Genomic DNA, 21100 nt, shown 5'->3' on the forward strand with positions numbered 1-21100 from the left:
TGTAAAGAAATTTTCTCCGGGGACTATAAATAGCTGGTGGTAGAAGCAGTGTGTCGTGCTCGCTTCGGCAGCACATATACTAAAATTGGAACGATACAGAGAAGATTAGCATGGCCCCTGCGCAAGGATGACACGCAAATTCGTGAAGCGTTCCATATTTTTGTCCTTTATTTCCCCCCCAAAACGAAGTCTCGCTCTGTTGCCCAGGCTGGAATGCAATGGCGCGATCTTGGCTCGTTGTAACCTCCGCCTCCTGGGTTCAAGCAATCCTCCTGCCTCAGCCTCCCGAGTAACTGGGATTACAGGCGCCCGCCACCACGCCCGGCTAATTTTTGTATTTTTGGTATAGACGGGGTTTCACCACGTTGGCCAGGGTGGTCTCGATCTCCTGACCTCCTGATCCGCCCGTCTCGGCCTCCCAGAGTGCTGGGATTACAAGCGTGAGCCCCCTTGCCCAGGCTTTCTTCCATTTTCTTTCTTTTTTTTTTTTTAAATTAATTTATTTATTTTTATTATACTTTAAGTTCTGGGGTACATGTGCATAACGTGCAGGTTTGTTACATATGTATACTTGTGCCATGTTGGCGTGCTGCACCCATCAACTCGTCAGCACCCATCAACTCGTCATTTACATCAGGTATAACTCCCAATGCAATCCCTCCCCCTCTTCCATTTTCTAATGTCCGAGAGTGGGGAATCTGAGGCTCCTGTAAGCGAAGTCATGGACCCCGTTGAGTATTCCTACTTCCAACCCCATTCCCACCTCCTCCTCCAAAAGCCAGTTTAATGCAATGGATGTTGTGCTCTTCCGTTTTTATTTTTATTTTTTTTGAGACAGGATTTCACTCTGTGGCCCAGGCTGGAGTGCAGTAGCGCGATCTTGGCTCACTGCAACCTCTGCCTTCCAGGCTCAAGGGATTCTCCTGCCTCAGCCTCCCGAGTAACTGGCACTACAGGCACGCACCACCACGCCCAACTAATTCTTGTATTTTTAGTAGAGACAGGGTTTCACCATGTTGGCCAGAATGGTCTCAATCTCTTGACCTCGTGATCTGCCTGCCTCAGTCTCCCGAAGTGCTGGGATTACAGGCGTGAGCCACTGCGCCCGGCCTGTTTTTTAAAATTTTAATAGAGATGGGGTCTCACTATGTTGCCCAGGCTGATCTCAAACTCCATCTCTCAAGTTGTCCTGCCACCCTGGCCTCCCAAAGTGCTGGGATTATAGACGTGAGCCACCGCGGCCTCACTGCATGATTTTTGCAAGAATTCTGCAAATATAAAACTGTTCTAAAATTACAAGTTAACAATCGCCCAAATATCAGTCTTTTTTCTGGATCAGGGTTCAGTTCCCCAAGAGGGCCACACAGTGACCTTACAGAAAATCCCCATTCCCAGGCAGCAGGGAGGGGTTTAGCGTTCTCAGGAGCCCAGGTGTGGTGGCACACACCTGTAATCCCAGAACTTTGGGAAGACGAGGTCGGAGGACAGCTTGAGTTTGAGACCAGCCTGGAAAACATAGCCAGACCCCCGTCTCTACAAAAAAAATTAAAAATTAGTGGGGCTGGGGAGGGGGAGCGCTGGGCGAGGTGGCTCAGGCCTGTAATCCCTGAACTTTTGGAGGCTGAGGCAGGCGGATCACCTGAGAACAGGAGTTCAACGCCAGTCTGGCCAACATGGTGAAACCCCATCTCTACTAAAAATACAAAAAAAATTAGCTGGGCATGGTGACACATGCCTGTAGTCCCAGCTACTTGGGAGGCTGAGGCAGGAGAATCACTTGAACCCAGGAAGTGGAGGTTGCACTGAGCTGAGATCGCACCACTGCGCTCCAGCCTGGGCCACAGAGCAAAATAGCCAGGTGGGGTGATGCACACTTGTAGGCCCAGTTACTCGGGAGGCAAAAGTGGGAGAATCACTTGAGTCCGGGAGGTCGAGGCTGCAGTGAGCTGGGATCGCTCCACTCCGCTCCAGCCAGGGCAACAGAGCCAGACCCTGTCTAAAAAAAATAAACAAACAAAAGGCCGGGTGTGTTGGCTCATGCCTGTAATCCCAGCACTTTGGGAGGCCTAGGTGGGCAGATCATGAGGTCAGGAGATCAAGACCATCCTGGCTAACATGATGAAACTCTGTCTCTACTAAAAAAATATACAAAAGTAGCCCGGCGTGGTGGCGGGCGCCTGTAGTCCCAGCTACTCCAGAGGCTGAGGCAGGAGAATGGCGCGAACCCGGGAGGCGGAGCTTGCAGTGAGCTGAGATCTTACCACTGCACTCCAGCCTGGGCGACAGAGCGAGACACCGTCTCAAAAAAAAAAAAAAAAAGAGGTTGAACTCAGAATGTGACCTTATTTGAAAACAGGGTCTTTCCAGAGGTAATCAGGTTAAAAGGAGGTGATTAGCCTGGGCCTAACTCAATGACGGGGGTGATCGAGAGGGATATTTGGGCACAGACACGAGGGAAGGACAATGTCAAGACAAGACATAACACACAGGGAAAATGGCCACTTGGAGACGAGACCGCAGCAATGTGGCCACAAGCCATGGACACACGAAGTCCCCAGAAACCGGGAGAGGCAGGAAGGCTCCTCCCCTCGAGACTCCGGAGGGAGCACTGCCCTGCAGACACCTTCACCTCAGGCTTCTACCTCCAGCATTGTGAGAGGGCAGATTTCCCTTTTGTTTTTCTTTGACATACGGTCTTCCTCCATACCTAGGCTGCAGTGCAGCGGCACAGTCTCAGCTCACTGCAGCCTCAGCCTCCCAGACTCGAGTGATCCTCCCACCTCAGCCTCCCAAGTAGCTGGGACTACAGGCACACACCACACCCTGCTAATTTTTTTTTTTTGTGACAGAGTTTTGCTCTTGTTGCCCAGGCTGGAGTGCAATGGTGAGATCTCAGCTCACTGCAGCCTCCACCACCTGGGTTCAAGCGATTCTCCTGCCTCAGCCTCCTGAGTAGCTGGCATTACAGGCTCACACCACCACGCCCGGTTAATTTTGCATTTTTAGTAGAGAAGGAGTTTCTCCATGTTGGTCGGGGTGCTCTTGAACTCCTGACCTCGTGATCCACCCGCCTCGGTGTCCCCGAAGTGCTGGGATTACAGGTGTGAGCCACCGCGCCCGGCCAACCCTGCTAATTTCTCTCATGTTTTGTAGAGACAGGGTCTTGCTATGTTGCCCTGGCTGGTTTCGAACTCCTGGGCTCAAGCGATCCTCCTGCCTTGGTCTCCCAAGGTGCTGGGATCACAGGCGTGAGCGACTCGCTGGCCTTCTGTCGTTTCAAGCCCCCTGTGTGATACTCTCCATTACAGGGGCCCCAAGGCACTCATACGAGCCACTCACCCAAGGTCACGCGGCAGGCGTGTGGCAGAAACGGGATTTGAACCCAGGCATCCGAGGGCGGAGGAGCCAGGGAGGCACCTGCAGCCCTTGGTGGCCAGGACCTACTGAGCGCCCGGCCCTGTCCCGAAGAAAAACTCGCACACCCCGAGGCCAGAGCACCAGAAATTTATTAAATTGCCCACTTTCCCCCAAAACACAATTACCCACAGGCAGCGAGGGGGTAGGAGGCCTCCCCAGGCTGGCTCCTGCAGCCTGGGCCAGGAGGACCAGCATGGGGACACAGGAGCTATCAGGCAGGTGCCAGGCTGTGGGACGGGGGACACGGGACGGGGGGACAGACAAAGTAGTGCAAGGGCAGAGGCTTGTGGCTGGAAGTCCTGGACCCCCAGTATGAAGGAGGGGAGGAAAGGAGGGGGGGCTCGTATAAAGCAGGCAACCCTGAGCCCTGACACAGGCGGTGTGTGGGAGGGCACGCAGAATGACGTGGATAAAACCAGCTCTTAGGACTGCAGCTTCTGTCCTGGGTCTCAGGGCATACGTGCGCGCACACACACACACAACACGAGATGCTTCTGGCATGAGGGGCAGGGTCCCAGAGACCCCACCCTCATTCAAGCTAAAAACTGGGAGGGGCTGAGCAGGGGCTTGGACCAAGACCCATGCTTTACCAGTGGGGACGAGTTTTTTTGGTTTTTCTCTCCAAAAGGGAAATTTAAAAATCTACAACAAATCACACCAAATTCATTAAAAGTGATAAAAACCCAGCCTCGCCCTCCTCACTTGAGCTTCACACTGGGCCAGAAAAGCTAAACGATGAAGAAACAGAACATGCCCAGATCAGGTCTCTCCACCCAAATACAAGTCCCAGAGCGGGAAGCTTGGAGCTGGGATGGCCTGGGCAGCCCCAGCCGCCAGCGTCTGTTGACTGCCAAGAGCTTCATGAGGAGGCGGCAGAGTGAGAGAGACCACCGCAAGCGAAAAAGGTTTCCAAGGACCAATTCTAAAAATATGAAAGATATTTCAGCCGAAGGTATCGGAGGGCTTGGTGGCTGGGCGAGGCAGCGGCGGGGTCTCCGCGGGGCCACCATCAGCTGTGCTGCTCCAGGTAGGCGGACAGGAGCAGCCCTGGAGGCAGGAAATCCAGGTGCCGATTACTGACCTTCATCTGCCGCTTCCCCTCCAGGTCGGCACCTGCAGAAGAAACCAACGGGACAAGAATGGGAGGAATTCGGGAGCCGAGGCAGGTAGAGGTGACTCGGACCCGGACCGCCCTCCGCCCTCATTTCTTCCCCGGGAGGTCACCGCCAGCTGGTGTGTGCTGGTCACTGCGGCCTGGCTGGCCCCAAGCCCCCGGGGTCCTGGAGCCTGACTCACAAGAACACCTAAACCTCCCTACAGGACGGCTCTCATCGGGCCCATCTCACTCTCCACTGTCACTCACTCCACTGTGGGGATGAGGACCCTGAAAAACACCGGGCCTGAGGCCATATGGCCACTCACACGCCTGCCTGGTGGAGTGTGCGGCCTCCCCGCAGGCTCCCTGCCCTGCAGAGGTGGCTTTGAGGCACCCAGGCCCTGAGTGGTCCAGCTCCCACCAGCCTCCCCTTCCCCATCTCCCCCTCACTGAAAAAAATGAATGACCTGGCTAGGCGCAGTGGCTCACACCTGTAATCCCAGCACTGTGGGAGGCCAAGGCAGGTGGATCATCTGAGGTCAGGAGTTCGAGATCAGCCTGACTAACATGGTGAAACCCCGTCTCTAGGGCCGGGCACGGTGGCTCAAGCCTGTAATCCCAGCACTTTGGGAGGCCGAGGAGGGCGGATCACGAGGTCGGGAGATCGAGACCATCCTGGCCAACACGGTGAAACCCCATCTCTACTAAAACTACAAAAAACTAGCCGGGCGTGGTGGCGGGCGCCTGTAGTCCCAGCTACTCGGGAGGATGAGGCAGGAGAATGGCGTTGAACCCGAGAAGCAGATCTTGCAATGAGCTGAGATTGCGCCACTGCACTCCAGCCTGGGCAACAGAGCAAGACTCTGTAAAAAAAAAAAAAAAAAAAAAAAAAAAAAGAAACCCTGTCTTTACTAAAAATACAAAATTGTCCGGGCGCGGTGGCTCAAGCCTGTAATCCAGCACTTTGGGAGGCCGAGACGGGCGGATCATGAGGTCAGGAGATCGAGACCATCCTGGCTAACACGGTGAAACCCCGTCTCTACTAAAAAAATACAAAAAACTAACAGGGTGTGGTGGCGGGCACCTGTAGTCTCAGCTACTCGGGAGGCTGAGGCAGGAGAATGGCGTGAACCCAGGAGGCGGAGCTTGCAGTGAACTGAGATCCGGCCACTGCACTCCAGCCCGGGCGACAGAGCGAGACTCCGTCTCAAAAAAAAAAAAAAAAAAAAAAAAATTAGCCGGGCGTGGTGGTGTGCACCTGTGATCCCAGCTACTCAGGAGGCTGAGGCAGGAGAACTGCTTGAACCCAGAGGTGGAGGTTGCAGTGGGCAAAGATCACGCCACTGCACTCCAGCCTGGGCAACAGAGTGAGACTCTGTCTCAAAAAAAAAAACAAAAAAACCAACCAACACAAACAACAAAAACAAGCCATGTCCCATGTGAGCTCCGTGCCTCAGCAGTCCCCTTTGCCTGGGACCCCCATCCTCTACTCCCCATCTTGCTGGGACCCCTCCTCTTCTGCGTCAGGACCACAGCTCCACACCCACCAAGCTCCAAGCCCCGCACCGCCAGCCAAGGCCCGATGTTCTGAACAGAGGCAGGCATGGGGGATGCATCTCCCACAGAGGGAACAGGGGGAGGCATCCTCAGGTTGCCATGGAAACCGTCACCTCAGCAACTCCAGGCGGGTGGCAGAGACAGGTGTGAAAGGCTCAGGACCAGATGGGGTGCCTGGGGCCAGCAGGCGCCTGCACAGACCCTCACTAGGGGGGTGAGTTCTGAGACCGTCCCTCATTGGAAAAGTGGAACCCAGGGGCCAGTAGGGGATCTCGCCTGAGGTCCCATGTGTGGTATAGGGGAGGCCCCAGGACTAAATGCAAACCTTCCAGACACTGTGCCCTCCCATCTTATCTCTGGCTCTGCGAGGTCCCTCAAAGCCAGGCTTCATCACCCCCACCCCAGGCCCCGAAGATGTAGATGGGGGGTGTCTGCGTCCACCAGCCTGCTTGTGTCTGCAGTCCCCTGCGTGGGGCCAGATATGCAGGGAGCTTCTGGTGAATTCAAGGCAGGGTCCCACTGCCACCCTTGAGTTCACAGCGTCCCCACTCCAGCCCCCTTCCCCACCTCCCCACCAAGCCCCACTCTGAGGAACCAGGACCCTGGGACCCTGGCCACTTTCCCAGGTTGAGCTGCTGGCCAACTTGGGGTCTTGGGGGCCACTGGCGCTTACTGGCCGAGATGAGGTCCATGTACTGGCAGACGGCGTGCAGCAGGAGCCTCTCAAAGCTGTGGGAAACGGGCAGTGAGCGCCGTGCAGGGGCCGCAGCGTGGGGTGTCCGCCCACCTGGCCGCAGCCTGGGAGGGTCTGCCCACCTGGCCACGCCCCCTTACCTGTTGTCCAGCATGGCTGTGTACACGGCCTGGGGGGACACGGAGAAGAACCGAAGCAGCCGCTCCTCCCAGGTCTCCAGCGTTTCCTGGGGAGGGTGGTCCAGTGGTTAGGGCACTGCGGGGCCTTCGGGTGGGGGCCAGGGAGGTCCAGGCCCCCCAGGAGACCACAGTGCTGGGCTCGAATATGACCTCTGATCCACCACGTGAGGCTGCTTAACTGTCTCTGAGGCCACCATGCCACCTCCTGCCTGTGCCTTCTGCGGAGGGAACTCCTACACACCGCGCAGTGCCCGCCTTCGTTGCCCCCGCCCTCCTATCTAGCGCCCTGGTCCGGTTGCCTGTATCCTGCCCTGTTTCCCCTGACACGACCTGCACCGGGTGAGAACCTGTGCCTGGGAAAGGGGCCTTCAAAAAAGACCACGCGGGTAGAAAGGCAAGGCCCGGCACTCCGGCACTCACCATGGGGATGCGGCTGCGCTTGAGGACGGCTCGCAGACGCCGGCTGATGCGCTGGAAGCACTCACGGGGCGTATAGGCGGGGTCCTCTGCAGTAGTCGGGGAACGGGGCAGTCTTGGGGCGCTCGTTCTGGCCCTGCCCACCTGCCAGACCACGCCCACCCGAGGAAGACCACGCCCATCTGTGCCTTGGCCTCTCCTGTCCACCAAACCACACCTTCACCGATACTGTGGCCCCACGCAGACAGCCAGCAGGCCCTACCCACACGAGGCCCTGACCCCAACCCATCCAGCTGGCCCTACCCTCACTTGTATGTTTGCCCCAGCTATACGTGAGGCCCCACCCATTCTAGGACCGCACAAGCCAGCCAGCCCCACCCCCATCCATCTCCAGGCCCCACCCCTACCCACTGCCACCCAGATCCTGCCCCCGCATCCTGGCCACACCCACCCCATGTGCCACCCTATCCATATCCTACCCCCGCCATCCTGGCCCCTCGCACCCCATTGCCCTGTTCCTATCCATACTCTGGCCCCAGCCACACACTAGATCCTACCCACCCCAGGCCCCGCCCACACCCCATCCGTATCCTGCCCCCATCCCAGCCCCACCCACCCCAGGCACCGCCCCATCCATACCCTGGCCCCACCCACACACTAGGTCCAACCCACCCCAGGCCCCACCCACACCCCATCTGTATCCTGCCCCCATCCCAGCCCCACCCACTCCAAGCCCCACCCCCATCCGTACCCTGGCCCCACCCACACCCTAGGGCCAAACCACCCCAGGCCCCGCCCACACCCCATCCATATCCTGCCCCCCTCCCGGCCCCACCCGACCCAGGCCCCGCCCCATCCATGTCATGGCCCCACCCACAACCGCCCCAGCCTGGCCGCACCTCTCCTGCGGTCCTCCCCGCGGCCAGGGCCTCTCCTCCGCGTCTTGCTCCTGCCCTCATCCTCCAGGTAGCGAAGAACCCGCTCCTGCTCCTCCCCGGAGCGGTTCATGAAATCGTTCCAGACCTGGAAGAGAGGCAGGGAGGCAGGCTTGCTAGGAGACACCAAGCTGGGCTGACGGCTGACATCCCCGGGCAAATGGGCACAGAAGGCCGCCAAGCACGTGGACGTGCTCCTGCGGTCACCTCTGTCCACTGAGGGGCTAATGCTTGTGTTGGGCCCTGAGCTGAGCACAGGGAAGCGAGGAGCCGGAATGGGCCCAGCTGTCTCGGGCTGGGGGGGATTGAGGTGAAACGCTCTCACAATCGATGGAGGGTTCCCAAACGTGTTGGGCAGATGAATCCAGGAGCTTGAAGGTTCCAGGGGTGGGGTGGGGATTCTGGCCTGATCTGGGGACCCCGAAGGAGACAGAGGGGCCTTCATTAGGAGACCAGAAGTGGGCGGGTGCTCCTGGAGGGGGAACGGGCACAGGCGATGGCCTGGCCCTAGGAGAACCAATGAGCTGCCGGGGTCCCCGCGTGGAGGGAGCCAGGGGGTCGGGGGCCGCACCTCCACGTAGGTGGCATTGTTGCAGGCCTCAGCAAAGATGCCCGGTGATGCAGGGGGTGCCAAGTCCCCATCGTCCAGGCCAGATGGGCTCCCGTCTGTCTCCAGCAGGGTCAGGAGGTACTGGGCTAGGTGGAAACAGATGCTGTCTGGGCCGGGGTGGCATTCGGGACCTCCAGGCACCATGGGGACCCAATAACTAGCCTTCCTCCCTCTCTATCATATCAGCCTCCCCACCTCCATGCTCCAATTGTCTTCCCCAGAAGGTACAGAAACCAGGTAGAGTCCAGGTTCTGGCTTGTCAAACTCCTACATATCCTTTAAAGCCCCAGCTCCAATGCCCGGGGCGCCCTCCCACCCAGCCCTGATCCAAGAGTCCAGGGGGCACCTGTGTCTGGCTCTATTTACATACGGTCCCCTGGCCTACAGCTGACACCTCTTTGGGTCCCCAGCCCTGCCCAGGCCCAGCTCATGGGAGGGGTATCAGATAACACCAACATGCACGCCATTCTACAAGGCCCAGGAGCCCCCAAGAGGCGCCTCCCGACCACTGCTCACTGTTCTCCAGGCGCTGGAGGCTCTTCCGGCCCTTGGCCTTGGGCACGAGGTCTGAGTTCCGCACGGCTTGGTTGATGAAGTGCTGTTTCCGCCTGGAAGCCGAGAGTCTCTTCACTTGGGAGCTGGCTAGGGCAGGCAGGCAGCCGGGCAGGGGCCTATGGGCCGGGGCAGGGGTGGTCCTCAGGGTCAAGGTCAGCCAGGATCTCCGAGAAGAGCCCTACCACAGCCATAGCCCGCTTAGTTTCTCCCAGCGATGGAGAGCTCACCCCTACGGTGTGTGGAGTCCTGAGCCCTTAAAATCCTATTTTGTTTCATCCTCATGTCACCCAGGAGGCAGATACAATTGTGGTGACGTGTCAGGTGGGGTGGCTCACACCTGTGATCCCAGCACTGTGGGAGGCTGAGGCCGGCGGATTGCTTGAGCTCAGGAGTTCAAGACCAGCCTGAGCAACATAGCGAGACTGTGAACAAAAATAAAACTATTTTTTTTCTGTCTCTACAAAATAATAATAATAATAATAATTTAAAAATTAACCAGTGTGCTGGTACATGCCTGTAGTCTCAGCTACTCGGGCCTGAGGCAGGAGGATCACTTAAGTCCAGGGGGTCGAGTTTGGCGTTATGGCACCACTGCACTCCAGCCTGGGCAACAGAGCAAGACTCTGTCCCAAAAAAAAAAAAAAAAATTAGGTCAGGCACATTGGCTCATGCCTGGAATCCCAGCACTTTGGGAGGCCGAGGTGGGCGGATCACTTGAGGTCAGGAGTTCCAGACCAGCCTGGCCAACACGGTGAAACCCCGTCTCTACCAAAAAAATACAAAAATTAACCAGGGGTGGTGGCGCGCGTCTGTAATCTCAGCTTACTCAGGAGGCTGAGGTGAGAGAATCGCTTGAACCCAGGAGGCAGAGGTTGCCGTGAGCTGAGATCACGCCACTGTACTCCAGCCTGGGCGACAGAGTGAGACCCTGTATCCAAACAAAACAAAACAAAACAAAAAAACCTGTGATGACAGATTAGTAAACTGAGGCTCAGAAAAGTGAAGGCACTCGCCCAAAGTCACGCAGCAGGTAAATGACCAAGAAAAGCTGCCATCCACCGGTGACCCCAGTGTGCGAGGTGTTGGGTCTAAGCCAGCAAGGCCCACAGCCTTTGGGATGTGAACTGCCTCCTTCAGAAACACAGTCAAGACACTTGATTTTATCCACATCCCCCACCCCCAGCAGAAGAGGAGCCAGAAAACAGCCCCAGAAGCTCAGGTGATGCCTGGGCCCCCCCACCTCTCCCTTAATGTCCCCCGTCCCCAGGGCCAGGATGAGAGGGGGGCTGGAGCGGCCCCCCTAGAGCTAATCGGCCTGGCCAGAGCAAATGGCATTAATTGTGGAGATGGATTAGCTGTCACAGCTGGGCCTCCCGCGGAGGATCCAAGGGCCCAGCCACTCAGCGTGGGGGGATTAGGCAGCCACCTGGGAAGCGGGCGGTGGTTGGGGGGGGGTGGGGGGCGAGGTAGGCGAGCACAGCAGCCACGCGGCACCTGGGAAGCGGGCTGGGGGAGGGGCTCTTGGATGGGGACTTTTCTGGCAAGGAAAAACACACAGGCTGGGCGCAGGGACTCATGTAATCCCAGCACTTTGAGAGCCCAAGGTGGGTGGATCCCTTGAGCCTGGGCAGTTTGAGGCTGCAGTGAGCTGTGACTGCAATACCGCACTCCAGCCTGGACAACAGAGCAAGACCGTGTCCCAAAACAAACAGGACGGGTGCGGTGGCTCACGCCTGTAATCCCAGCACTTTGGGAGGCCGAGGCGGGCGGATCGCGAGGTCAGGAGATCGAGACCATCCTGGCTAACACGGTGAAACTTCATCTCATCTAAAAATACAAAAAAATTAGCCGGGCGAGGTGGTGGGCGCCTGTAGTCCCAGCTACATGGGAGGCTGAGGCAGGAGAATGGCGTGAACCTGGGAGGCGGAGCTTGCAGTGAGCTGAGATCCGGCCACTGCACTCCAGCCTGGGTGACAGAGCGAGGCTCCATCTCAAAAAACAAACAAACGAAAAACCGTAACGCTTGCTTGGTCAAGCCCCAGACCGTGGGCCGCAGAGCGCCACTGGGCTCAGAAACCCCCATACCACAGGGCTGGCCATGGACTCCAGGGTCTGGGGGTACCAGGATCGGCTCCACCCTTATCTCCTAGCTCCACCCCGCCCGAAGCACATTCTGTTCCAACCCCACAGAGGCACCTCCTGGCTGCTGCTGCTTCCAAATCACGATTTCCAGTCCCTCCTCCGACCTTTGCACAGGCGGCCTGGGTTTGCTGGCTGGCCTTAACCCCCACCCCCGGCACTCACAGCCATGCCTGGTACACAGGAGACACTTAAAAAATAACCACCAAATCAATCCTTAATAAAATTCCGTGATTCCAAGGGAGCCCACAGTCCAAAATCCCTAATAGCATCCAGAGTTCCCAACACAAAAATTAAAAGTGACCCACCCCACCCCTGCAACCCCCAAAAGACTGGAAAACGCTTGGAAACTCCAGGCCAGTTGAGACAAGATTCACTTGAGGGAAGCCGGGCGCAGTGGCTCACGCCTGTAATCCCAGAGCTTTGGGAAGCCAAAGAGGAAGGATAGCTTGAGGCCAGGAGTTCAAGACCAGCCTGGGCAACACAGTGGTCCCCGCTACTCAAGGACGCTGAGGCGGGAGCATCACTTGAGCCCAGGAGGTGGAGGCTGCGGTAAGCCGAGATCACACCACTGCACTCCAGCCTGGGTGACAGAGCAAGACTCTGTCTCAAAAAAAAAAAAAAAAATGCAGTCAAGGGGGTCAGAAATGAGACCAGTGCTTGCCAGGGTCCACACGCATGTAAAGAGTCCTCAAGCCTTAAGTCTAGGCACTTTACAGACCAGCTGTTACATCTCAATCAAAAGTACACGAGCTGATTGGCCAGGCGTGGTGGCTCATGCCTGTGTTCCCAGCACTTTGGGAGGCTGAGACGGGCGGATCACAAGATCAGGAGATCGAGACCATCCTGGCTAACATGGTGAAACCCCGTCTCTATTAAAAAATACAAAAAACTAGCCGGGTGAGGTGGCGGGCACCTGTAGTCCCAGCTACTCGGGAGGCTGAGGCAGAAGAATGGCGTGAACCCGGGAGGCGGAGCTTGCAGTGAGCTGGGATCCGGCCACTGCACTCCAGCCTGGGGGACAGAGCGAGACTCCATCTCAAAAAAAAAAAAAAAAGTACACAAGCTGATTGGCCGGGCTTGGTGGCTCACGCCTGTGTTCCCAGCACTTTGGGAGGCCGGGGCGGGTGGATCAGTTGAGGTCAGGAGTTCGAGACCACCCTGGCCAACATGGTGAAACCCCATTTCTACTAAAAATACAAAAACGAGCCAGACGTGGTGGCACACACCTGTAATTCCAGTTACGCAAGAGGTTGAGGCCGGAGAATCACTTGAACCTGGGAAGCAGAGGTTGCAGTGAGCCAAGACTATGCCACCGCACTCCAGCCTGGTCAACAGAGCCAGAATTGGTCTCAAAAAAAAAAAAAAAGGGCCGGGCGTGGTGGCTCACGCCTGTAATCCCAGCACTTTGGGAGGCCGAGGTGGGCGGATCACAAGGTCAGGAGATCGAGACCATGGTGAAACCCCGTCTCTACTAAAAATAGAAAAAATTAGCCGGGCGCAGGGGCGGGCGCCTGTAGTCCCAGCTACTCGGGAGGCTGAGGCAGGAGAATGGCGTGAACCCGGGAGGTGGAGCTTGCAGTGAGCCGAGATCGCGCCACTGCACTCCAGCCTGGGCGACAGAGCGAGACTCCGTCTCAAAAAAAAAAAAAAAAAAAAAAAAAAAAAAAAAAAAAAGTAGGCTGGGCACAGTGGCTCACGCCTGTAATCCCAATACTTTGGGAAGCTGAGGGGGGTGCGGATCTCCTGAGGTAGGGAGTTCGAAACCAGCCTGACCAACATGAAGACACCCCATCTCTACTAAAAATACAAAAACTAGCCGGGCGTGGTGGCGCATGCCTGTAATCCCAGCTATTCGGGCGGCTGAGGCAGGAGAGAATCGCTTGAACCCGGGAGACGGAGGTTACAGCGAGCCAAGATCATGCCATTGCACTCCGGCCTGGGCAACAAGAGTGAAACTCCGTCTCAAAAAGAAAAACATTTAGCCAGGCATGGTGGCAGGCACTGTAATCCTAGCTACTCGGGAGGCTGAGGCAGGAGAATCACTTGAACCCAGGAGGTGGAGGTTGCAGAGAGCTGAGATTGTGCCATTGCACTCCAGCATGAGAGACAGAGTAAGACTCTGTCTCAAAAAAAAAAAAAGTTAGCAAGCTGAGCAGACCCAGGGCTGTCTGAAGTGGGAAGGGGACAGGCAGGTAAACAGCACAGTCTCCACAGACTGCGGCAAAAATCTACAAAAACTCATCAGAACAAAATCTCACATATGCACAAGTACCCACCAGTAGGGACCTGCAGGCTTCGACCCTGGACCAGGTGATTAGAACTCACTAGCCCAGGCAAGCCTGGAAACTCAGAAACCGCCTCCTCGCCAGGCTATGGTGTTAGTGCAGGTCCTGGAATCTCAGCCCTGACTGTGAACCCCGGCTACGAAGCTTCACCCTGAAACCTTTTTTTGAGATGGAGTCTCGCTCTGTCGCCCAGGCTGGAGTGCAGTGGTGCGACCTCGGCTCACTGCAAGTTCCGCCTCCCAGGTTCATGCCACTCTCCCTCAGCGTCCCAAGTAGCTGGGACTACAGGCGCCCACCACCACGCCCGGCTAATTTTTGTATTTTTAGTAGAGACTATTTACTAAATGAGTCTCTACTAAATGAGCCCAAAGTGGGGAAAATAATCAGTCCAGGGACACTGTTATGATCAACAGCAGTGTGGCTTGGCTGAGGGGTGACTTCCCCATCATATGAGGAAAACAAGCAAGTGGCAGCTGAGATGAGGGGAATTCATCCCAGGCCCCTTTGGCTCTGAGTACCTCTCCCAGACCAGCTTGTTCCCACTTTTTGAGAGGGGGCTGAGGTTAAAGGTTGCAGAGTGGACCAGTAGTCATGGTGGCTCATGCCCGTAATCCCAGCACTTTGGGAGGCTGAGGCGGGCGGATCACCTGAGGTCAGGAGTTCAAGACCAGCCTGGCTAACAAGGTGAAACTAAAATACAGTGCAGTGGTACAATCTCGGCTCACTGCAACCTCCACCTCCCTGGTTCAACCGAGTCTCCTGCCTCAGCCTCCTGAGTAGCTGGGGTTATAGCTGCCCACCACCACGCCCAGTTGATTTTTTATTTTTAGTAGAGACGGGGTTTCACCATGTTGGCCAGGCTGGTCTCGAACTCCTGACCTGGTGATCCGCCTGTCTCAGCCTCCCAAAGTGCTGGGATTACAGGCGTGAGCCACCACGCCTGGCTCCCATTCTACAGATTTGTAAACCGAGGCACAAAGTCACTGCCCAAGCTCCCATTGCTGCAAAGAGGGCAGCTGGAGAAGGAGGTGGTGGACTATGTCCTCAGCACAGCACAGCAGCCAACAGGCACTTGATGGGAACACAGGGCCATGTGGAGCCAGCGTCTCTGAAGCTGGATCAGCCTGCAGCTGCCTCTCTGAGGCCGGAGCACTCCGTCCCATGCCCCCGATTCACCAACAGCCCCCCTACGAGGCCCCGGGGCCTACATCTCCACCCCAGCAGCTGGACAGGGCCGATAACAGAAGTCACATCCGAGGGGAGCCCTCGGGGAAGTCAGAGGGGGCGGGGCTCGGTGACATAGCTCAAGCCCTCCCAGCAAGGGGCCTGGTATCACCCCATGTTACAGATGAAGCATCTGAGGCTTGGAGAGGCGGGGCCGTCCCCCGTCACCATCCAGACAATGCAAGGAGCCGGATGTGAACCTGGGTCTGACCCAGAACCCCAGAGTTACCCACCCTGCTTCCCTCACCGCCCCTCATACCAAAGCCCCACAGACCTCTCCTCCAGGCCCCCAAAGACCTGCGTTGTCCTTCCCCTGCTCCAGCACAGCCCATGGCTGCCCAGCATCCCAGGGCCAGGCCTGGCTGCCCCTAGGCCTAGCATTGCACCACAAGGGCCTGCTCCCGTTTCAGTTGGTATCTGAGGGCTCAGCACACTCCCCTGGGCCTCTAGCGCTGAACTGAGCACTGGAAATCGAGTCCCACCATTGGATGGAGCTGGCTGACTTCAACCAGTTTCCAGCAGGAAATTAAGAAACATCTTCAAGTTTGTCATCCCAGCACTTTGGGAGGCCGAGGCGGGTGGATTATGCGGTCAAGAGATGAAGACCATCCTGGCCAACATAGTGAAACCCTGTCTCTTCTAAAAATACAAAAATTGCCAGGCGCGGTGGCTCACGCCTGTAATCCCAGCACTTTGGGAGGCCAAGGCAGGCAGATCACGAGATCAGGAAATCGAGACCATCCTGGCTAACACGGTGAAATCTCGTCTCTACTAAAAATACAAAAAATTAGCCGGGCGCAGTGGCGGCGCCTGTAGTCCCAGCTACTCGGGAGGCTGAGGCAGGAGAATGGCATGAACTCGGGAGGTGGAGCTTGCAGTGAGCCGAGATGGTGCCACTGCACTCCAGCCTGGGCGACAGAGCGAGACTCCAACTCAAAAAAAAAAAAAAAAATTAGCGAGGAGTGGTGGCGGGCGCCTGTAGTCCCTACTACTTGGGAGGCTGAGGCAGGAGAATCACTTGAACCTGGGAGGTGGAGGTTGCAGCAAGCTGAGATCGCACCACTGCACTCCAGCCTGGGCAACAGAGCAAGACTCTGTCTCAAGAAAACAAACAAAAACAAGAAAACATCTGGCCTCTGGGGTAGACAGTGGGGACTGGGAGTCACCAACACGCCCCTCTAGGAATGGAAGGAACAGGCAGACCACAGCAAAACCCCCATGCCTGGCCAGGTGCCGTGGTTCACACTTCTAATCCCAGCACTTCGGGAGGCTGAGACGGGTGGATCACTCGAGGCCAAGAGTTCAAGACCAGCCTGGCCAACATGGTGAAACCCCTGTCTCTACTAAAAATACACACACACACACGAAATTATCCGGCCGTGGTGGTGGGTGCCTGTGGTCCCAGCTACTCGGGAGACTGAGGCAGGAGAATCACTTGAACCCAGGAGGTGAAGTCTGCAGTGAGCCGAGATCGTACCACTGCACTCCAGCCTGGGCGACAGAATGAGACTGTCTCAAAAATAAAAAATCCCATGCCCAGCGACAGGCCCCTCCGCACAATGCCCCAAACTCAGGGAGCCCCGGTCTCTGCCCGATGCACCTGCTTATTCCATCCTCGGTTCTGTGTTTACCACCCCCAGGAACGGCCCCGCCCCCCACCTCACCCAATCAGCCTCACCAGGAAGCTCTGGAAACCAACAGGCCCCAGCCTGTTTACTTCTTTGCTCCTTAATCACTGGTTCACTAGGCCCACAGAACAAGACGGGGTTCCCCCTCCACCCCCGTCCCCGCCTGTGCCCAGCCCGCAGAGGCGCTCACTGCCTGTTTGTTGAATGAATAACTAGACTTCTGTCGATACACTTCCCGAGGGCTGCTTCCTCTGTTTCCCACGCCACTCGACAAGACCACTTTACAGACGGGGAAACTGAGGACCCGGCGGGAGTATCTGAGGCTTCCTGGACCCTGAAGGCTCGAGGATGTGTGTCCACGGAGTGGGAGGCAGCCCGAGCCGAGGAGCTGCTGGGGTTTGGGGGAACAGGCCTCCTGGTCACTCCCAGTTCTACTCCTTGCAGATTTTGAGAGGGCAACTTTTTTTTTTTTTTTTTGCCCTCAGTCCCTTGGGCAAAAAACACCTTTCCCAGCACTGGCCCCTCCCCCGGGAACCCACAAGAGAGAGCAAGAGAGGAACCCACTTGTCCATCAGGAAGTCAGGGCTCAGGGTGGAGGTGACTCAGCCTGGGGTGGGGCCGACTGGGGCGGTCCCCAGCAGTCTCCAACTCCCCACCAGGACACAGCTGGCAGGTAAACACCCAGCTACTGAGGGCTGAGAGCGGAAACATGAGTGTATTTACATAGTTACACAACAGTCACTACACCTGGGCTATAATCCCAGCGCTTTAGGAGGCCAAGGCAGGTGGATCACCTGAGGTCAGGAGTTTGAGACCAGCCTGGCCAACACAGTGAAACCTTGTCGCTGCTAAAATTAGCTGGGTGTGATGGCACATGCCTGTAATCCCAGCTACTCAGGAGGGTGAGGCAGGAGAATCCCTTGAACCTGAGAGGCAAAGGCTGCGGTGAGCGGAAATCGTGCCACTGCGCTCCAGCCTGGGCGACAGAATAAGACCCACCCCCCAAAAAAACAGAAGACACAGGAAAAGCCCATTTTGAGGGTAAATGCCCACTCCAGGTGGTTCACGGCCACATTGGAAGAGACATTACGTGGGTGCTGTGGCTCATGCCTGTAATCCCAGCACTTTGGGAGGCTGAGGCAGGTGGATCACCTGAGGTCGGGAGTTCAAGACCAGCCTGACCAACATGGAGAAATACCTGGGTGTGGTGGTACATGCCTGTAATCCCAGCTACTAGGGAGGCTGAGGGAGGAGAATTGCTTGAACCCAGGAGGTGGAGGTTGCAGTGGGCCGAGATTGCGCCATCGCACTCCAGCCTGGGCAACAAGAGCGAAACTCCGTATTAAAAAAAAAAAAAAAAAAAAAAGCCAGGCATGGTGGTGCACACCTGTGGTCCTAGCTACTCGGGAGGCTGGGGCAGGAGGATCGCCTGAGCTCGAAGCTGAAGGATGCAGTGAGCGGTGATCAAACCACTGCACTCCAGCCTGGGTGACAGAGTGAGATAATACTCTATCACCTATCACCAGTAATACTAGGCCGGGTGCAGTGGCTCACGCCTGTAATCCCAGCACTTTAGGAGGCCAAAGTGGGCAGATCATGAGGTCAAGACATCAAGACCATCCTGGCTAACACGGTGAAACCCCGTCTCTACTAAAAATACAAAAAAATTCGCCGGGTGTAGTGGCGGGCGGCTGCAGTCCCAGCTACTCGGGAGGCTGAGGCAGGAGAATGGCGAGAACCCGGGAGGCAGAGCTTGCAGTAAGCCGAAATTGCACCACTGCACTCCAGTTCGGGCGACAGAGCGAGACTCTGGCTCAAAAAACAAACAAACAAACAAATAAATAAATACAAATAATACTAAAGGTCAGGCGCCATGGCTCACGCCTGTAATCCAAGAACTTTGGGAAGCCCAGGCAGGCAGATCATGAGGTCAGGAGATCAAGACCATCCTGGCCAACATGATGAAACCCCGTTTCTACTAAAAATGCAACAATTAGCTGGGTGCGGTGGCGGGCGCCTATAGTCCCAGCTACTCGGGAGGCTGAGGCACGAGAATCACTTGAACCCGGGAGGTGGAGGTTGCAATGAGCTGAGACTGCCCCACTGCACTCCAGCCTGGGCGACAGAGCAAGCCTCTGTCTCAAAATATTATTACTACTAATATAACGAATAAAACATTAACGATAATTAGTAATGAGACCATGGACACTCCCGTTTGCTGGGCCTACCCCAGTGCTAGCTCTGTAACCCCCACCACTCGGAGAAGAGGCCCCACTTACTATCCCATTTTACGGAAGGGGAAACTGAGGCACGGGAGCGTTAACCTGCCCAGGTGGCGCCCTCTGCACACGGAGGAGGCAGGAACACAACACGCGCTGCCTCCTCGCCCCCCACCAACGCGGACCCCAGGGGTGCACCCTGGGTCCCCGGGTCCCTGTGCGGGCCGGGGTGACACACGGGTGACCCCCGCACAGAGAGCCCCGCTTCCAGGTCCCCCCGAAGGATGGACGAACGGGCTCCTGCTTGCCAGGTTTTAACCCACAAGGGTTGTGGGGATTTACCCAAAGGAGAACAAGGAGCCGGGTCTGCCCGGAAAGGCAGGTGGCGCAGACAAGCCCAGAGGGCAAGTGGGGCTGGGACCAGGCTGGAGCGCATGGGTGAACCCCGACCCGCGGATAGGGGCCGTTGCTGGCACCTCGGGCTGATCGGGGAGTCGGGGGACGGACCTGGGAGTGAGGGCGTGGATCAGGGGAGTGAGGGGGGCAGACCCGGGGAGTGGGGGCGCGGACCCGGGGAGTGGGGGGATGGACCCTGGATTGGGGTCAGGGACCGGGGAGTCATGGGGGGGTGGACTCGGGGAGTGGGGTCCGGACCCGGGGAGTGGGGGAGCAGACCGGTGTAGTGGGGGGCATGGACCCGGGTAGTGGGGGGGCGGACCCGGGAGTGGGCGGCACGGACCCGAGGAGCGGGGGGGCGGCGGACCCGGGGAGTGGGGGCACGGACCAGGGAGTTGGGGGGAGGACCTGGGGGGTCAGGGGGCGGACCGGGGAGTGGGGGGGCGGACCCGGGACTTGGGGAGGTGGACCAGGGAGTGGGGGGCGGAACTGGTAAGTGGGCACGCGGACCCGGATCCCCTCCCCCAGCAAGCCCCCGGCACGCCAGGAGGGTGTCCCCGCTGGGTAACAATGAAGACCCCCGCCCCAGCCTGGGGGTCCACAGCGGGAAGCCCCGGAAGGGGAACGAGGGGAAGGAATGGGAGGGAGGGGAGGCGGGGAGAGGATCGCAGGGAAGGGATCCCAGCCCCACTGCACCCGCCGCGCCCCGACCGCCCGCGCTCACAGCAGCCGCCGCCCGCCCGCGGTGCCCTCCGCCGCCTCGGGGCCGCACTCGGGGTTCTCCAGCGCGACCATAACTCGCACGCTGTTGCTACTGCCGCCGCCGCCCGGCAGGGCCTTCACCGGGCCGTGCAGGAAGTGACGGGCGCCCGGAGGCGGGCAGGGGCGGGGCCTGGGGCTGCGCGGCGGGGCGGGGGCACCCACCTCCCGGCTGCCGGGAACGAACGCGGAAACCCAGGCGCGCGGGAAGGGGATCCAGCCCCTGGGGGGACGCACAGGGAGACTGAGGCGGGAGGCGGGGCCCGGCCACGATCCCTACACCCAGAAACCTAGCTCCGGGGGGGACGGACACCTAGGCGAGGAGTCGAAAACTCAACCACAACACCTGCGTCCCGAACCTGGGCTGCGGACTGAGCCAGGAATCCAGCCCAGGGAGGCGAGGAGACACGGACAGGGTAACTGAGGCCTGGGTAGTGGCGAGGGAGGGGACGTCCCTTTTGGTGGCAGAGGATAGCGGAAATCGACACTGTCCGAGCCTTCTTCCACCTGCCCCTCCCAGTCCTGGAGCCTCGGCTGGGCAACCCCTTCCCCTGCTTAGCCTCAGTTTACTCTTCTCTAAAATTAGGCCTGGTGGCCGACGTGAGGGCTCACGCCTGTAACCCCAGCACTTTGGGAGGCCAAGGCCGGTAGATCACTTGAGTCCAGGTGTCTGAGACCAGCTTGGGCAACATGATGAAAACCCATCTTTAAAATAAAAAGAAAGAAAGAAAGAGCAACAGGGAGGCCGGGCACAGTGGCTCACACCTGTAATCCCAGCACTTTGAGAGGCCAAAGCCAGTGGATCACTTGAGGTCAGGAGTTTGAGACCAGCCTGGCCAACGTGGCAAAATCCCATCTCTACTAAAAATGCAAAAATCAGCTGGGCATGGTGGTGCGCATCCGTAGTCCCAGCTACTCTGGAGGCTGAGGCACAAGAATCGCTTGAACTTGGGAGGCAGAGGTTGCAGGGAGCTGCTCCACTGCACT

General features: G+C 57.6%; 1 protein-coding gene and 1 non-coding gene across 4 annotated transcripts; one reads left to right on the forward strand and one right to left on the reverse strand.

The window, feature by feature from the left end:
* Window positions 1-55: 55 nt before the first annotated feature.
* LOC112427605 (U6 spliceosomal RNA) lies at window positions 56-162 on the forward strand. Its single transcript, XR_003019300.1, has one exon. It is a non-coding gene; the product is annotated as a U6 spliceosomal RNA (small nuclear RNA).
* A 3326-nt stretch (window positions 163-3488) lies between these two features.
* LOC105486398 (R3H domain containing 4) lies at window positions 3489-20215 on the reverse strand. 3 transcript variants are annotated; one of them, XM_071087093.1, is made up of 8 exons: window positions 20079-20215; window positions 9422-9576; window positions 8867-8991; window positions 8260-8383; window positions 7364-7449; window positions 6905-6990; window positions 6744-6799; window positions 3489-4530 (listed from the first exon to the last, which is right to left on the reverse strand). In XM_071087093.1, exons 1-8 carry the CDS (start codon window positions 20147-20149, stop codon window positions 4427-4429), a joined length of 807 nt encoding a protein of 268 aa, XP_070943194.1. In that variant the 5' UTR covers window positions 20150-20215; the 3' UTR covers window positions 3489-4426. The 3 variants fall into 3 exon arrangements, with proteins under 3 accessions (XP_070943194.1, XP_070943195.1, XP_070943196.1); XM_071087094.1 differs by having other exon boundaries at window positions 9422-9513; window positions 20079-20203; XM_071087095.1 differs by lacking the exon at window positions 6744-6799 and having other exon boundaries at window positions 20079-20212.
* Window positions 20216-21100: the final 885 nt, after the last annotated feature.

Source organism: Macaca nemestrina, chromosome 20 (assembly GCF_043159975.1).
Source record: "Macaca nemestrina isolate mMacNem1 chromosome 20, mMacNem.hap1, whole genome shotgun sequence".
Lineage (NCBI taxonomy): Eukaryota > Metazoa > Chordata > Mammalia > Primates > Cercopithecidae > Macaca > Macaca nemestrina.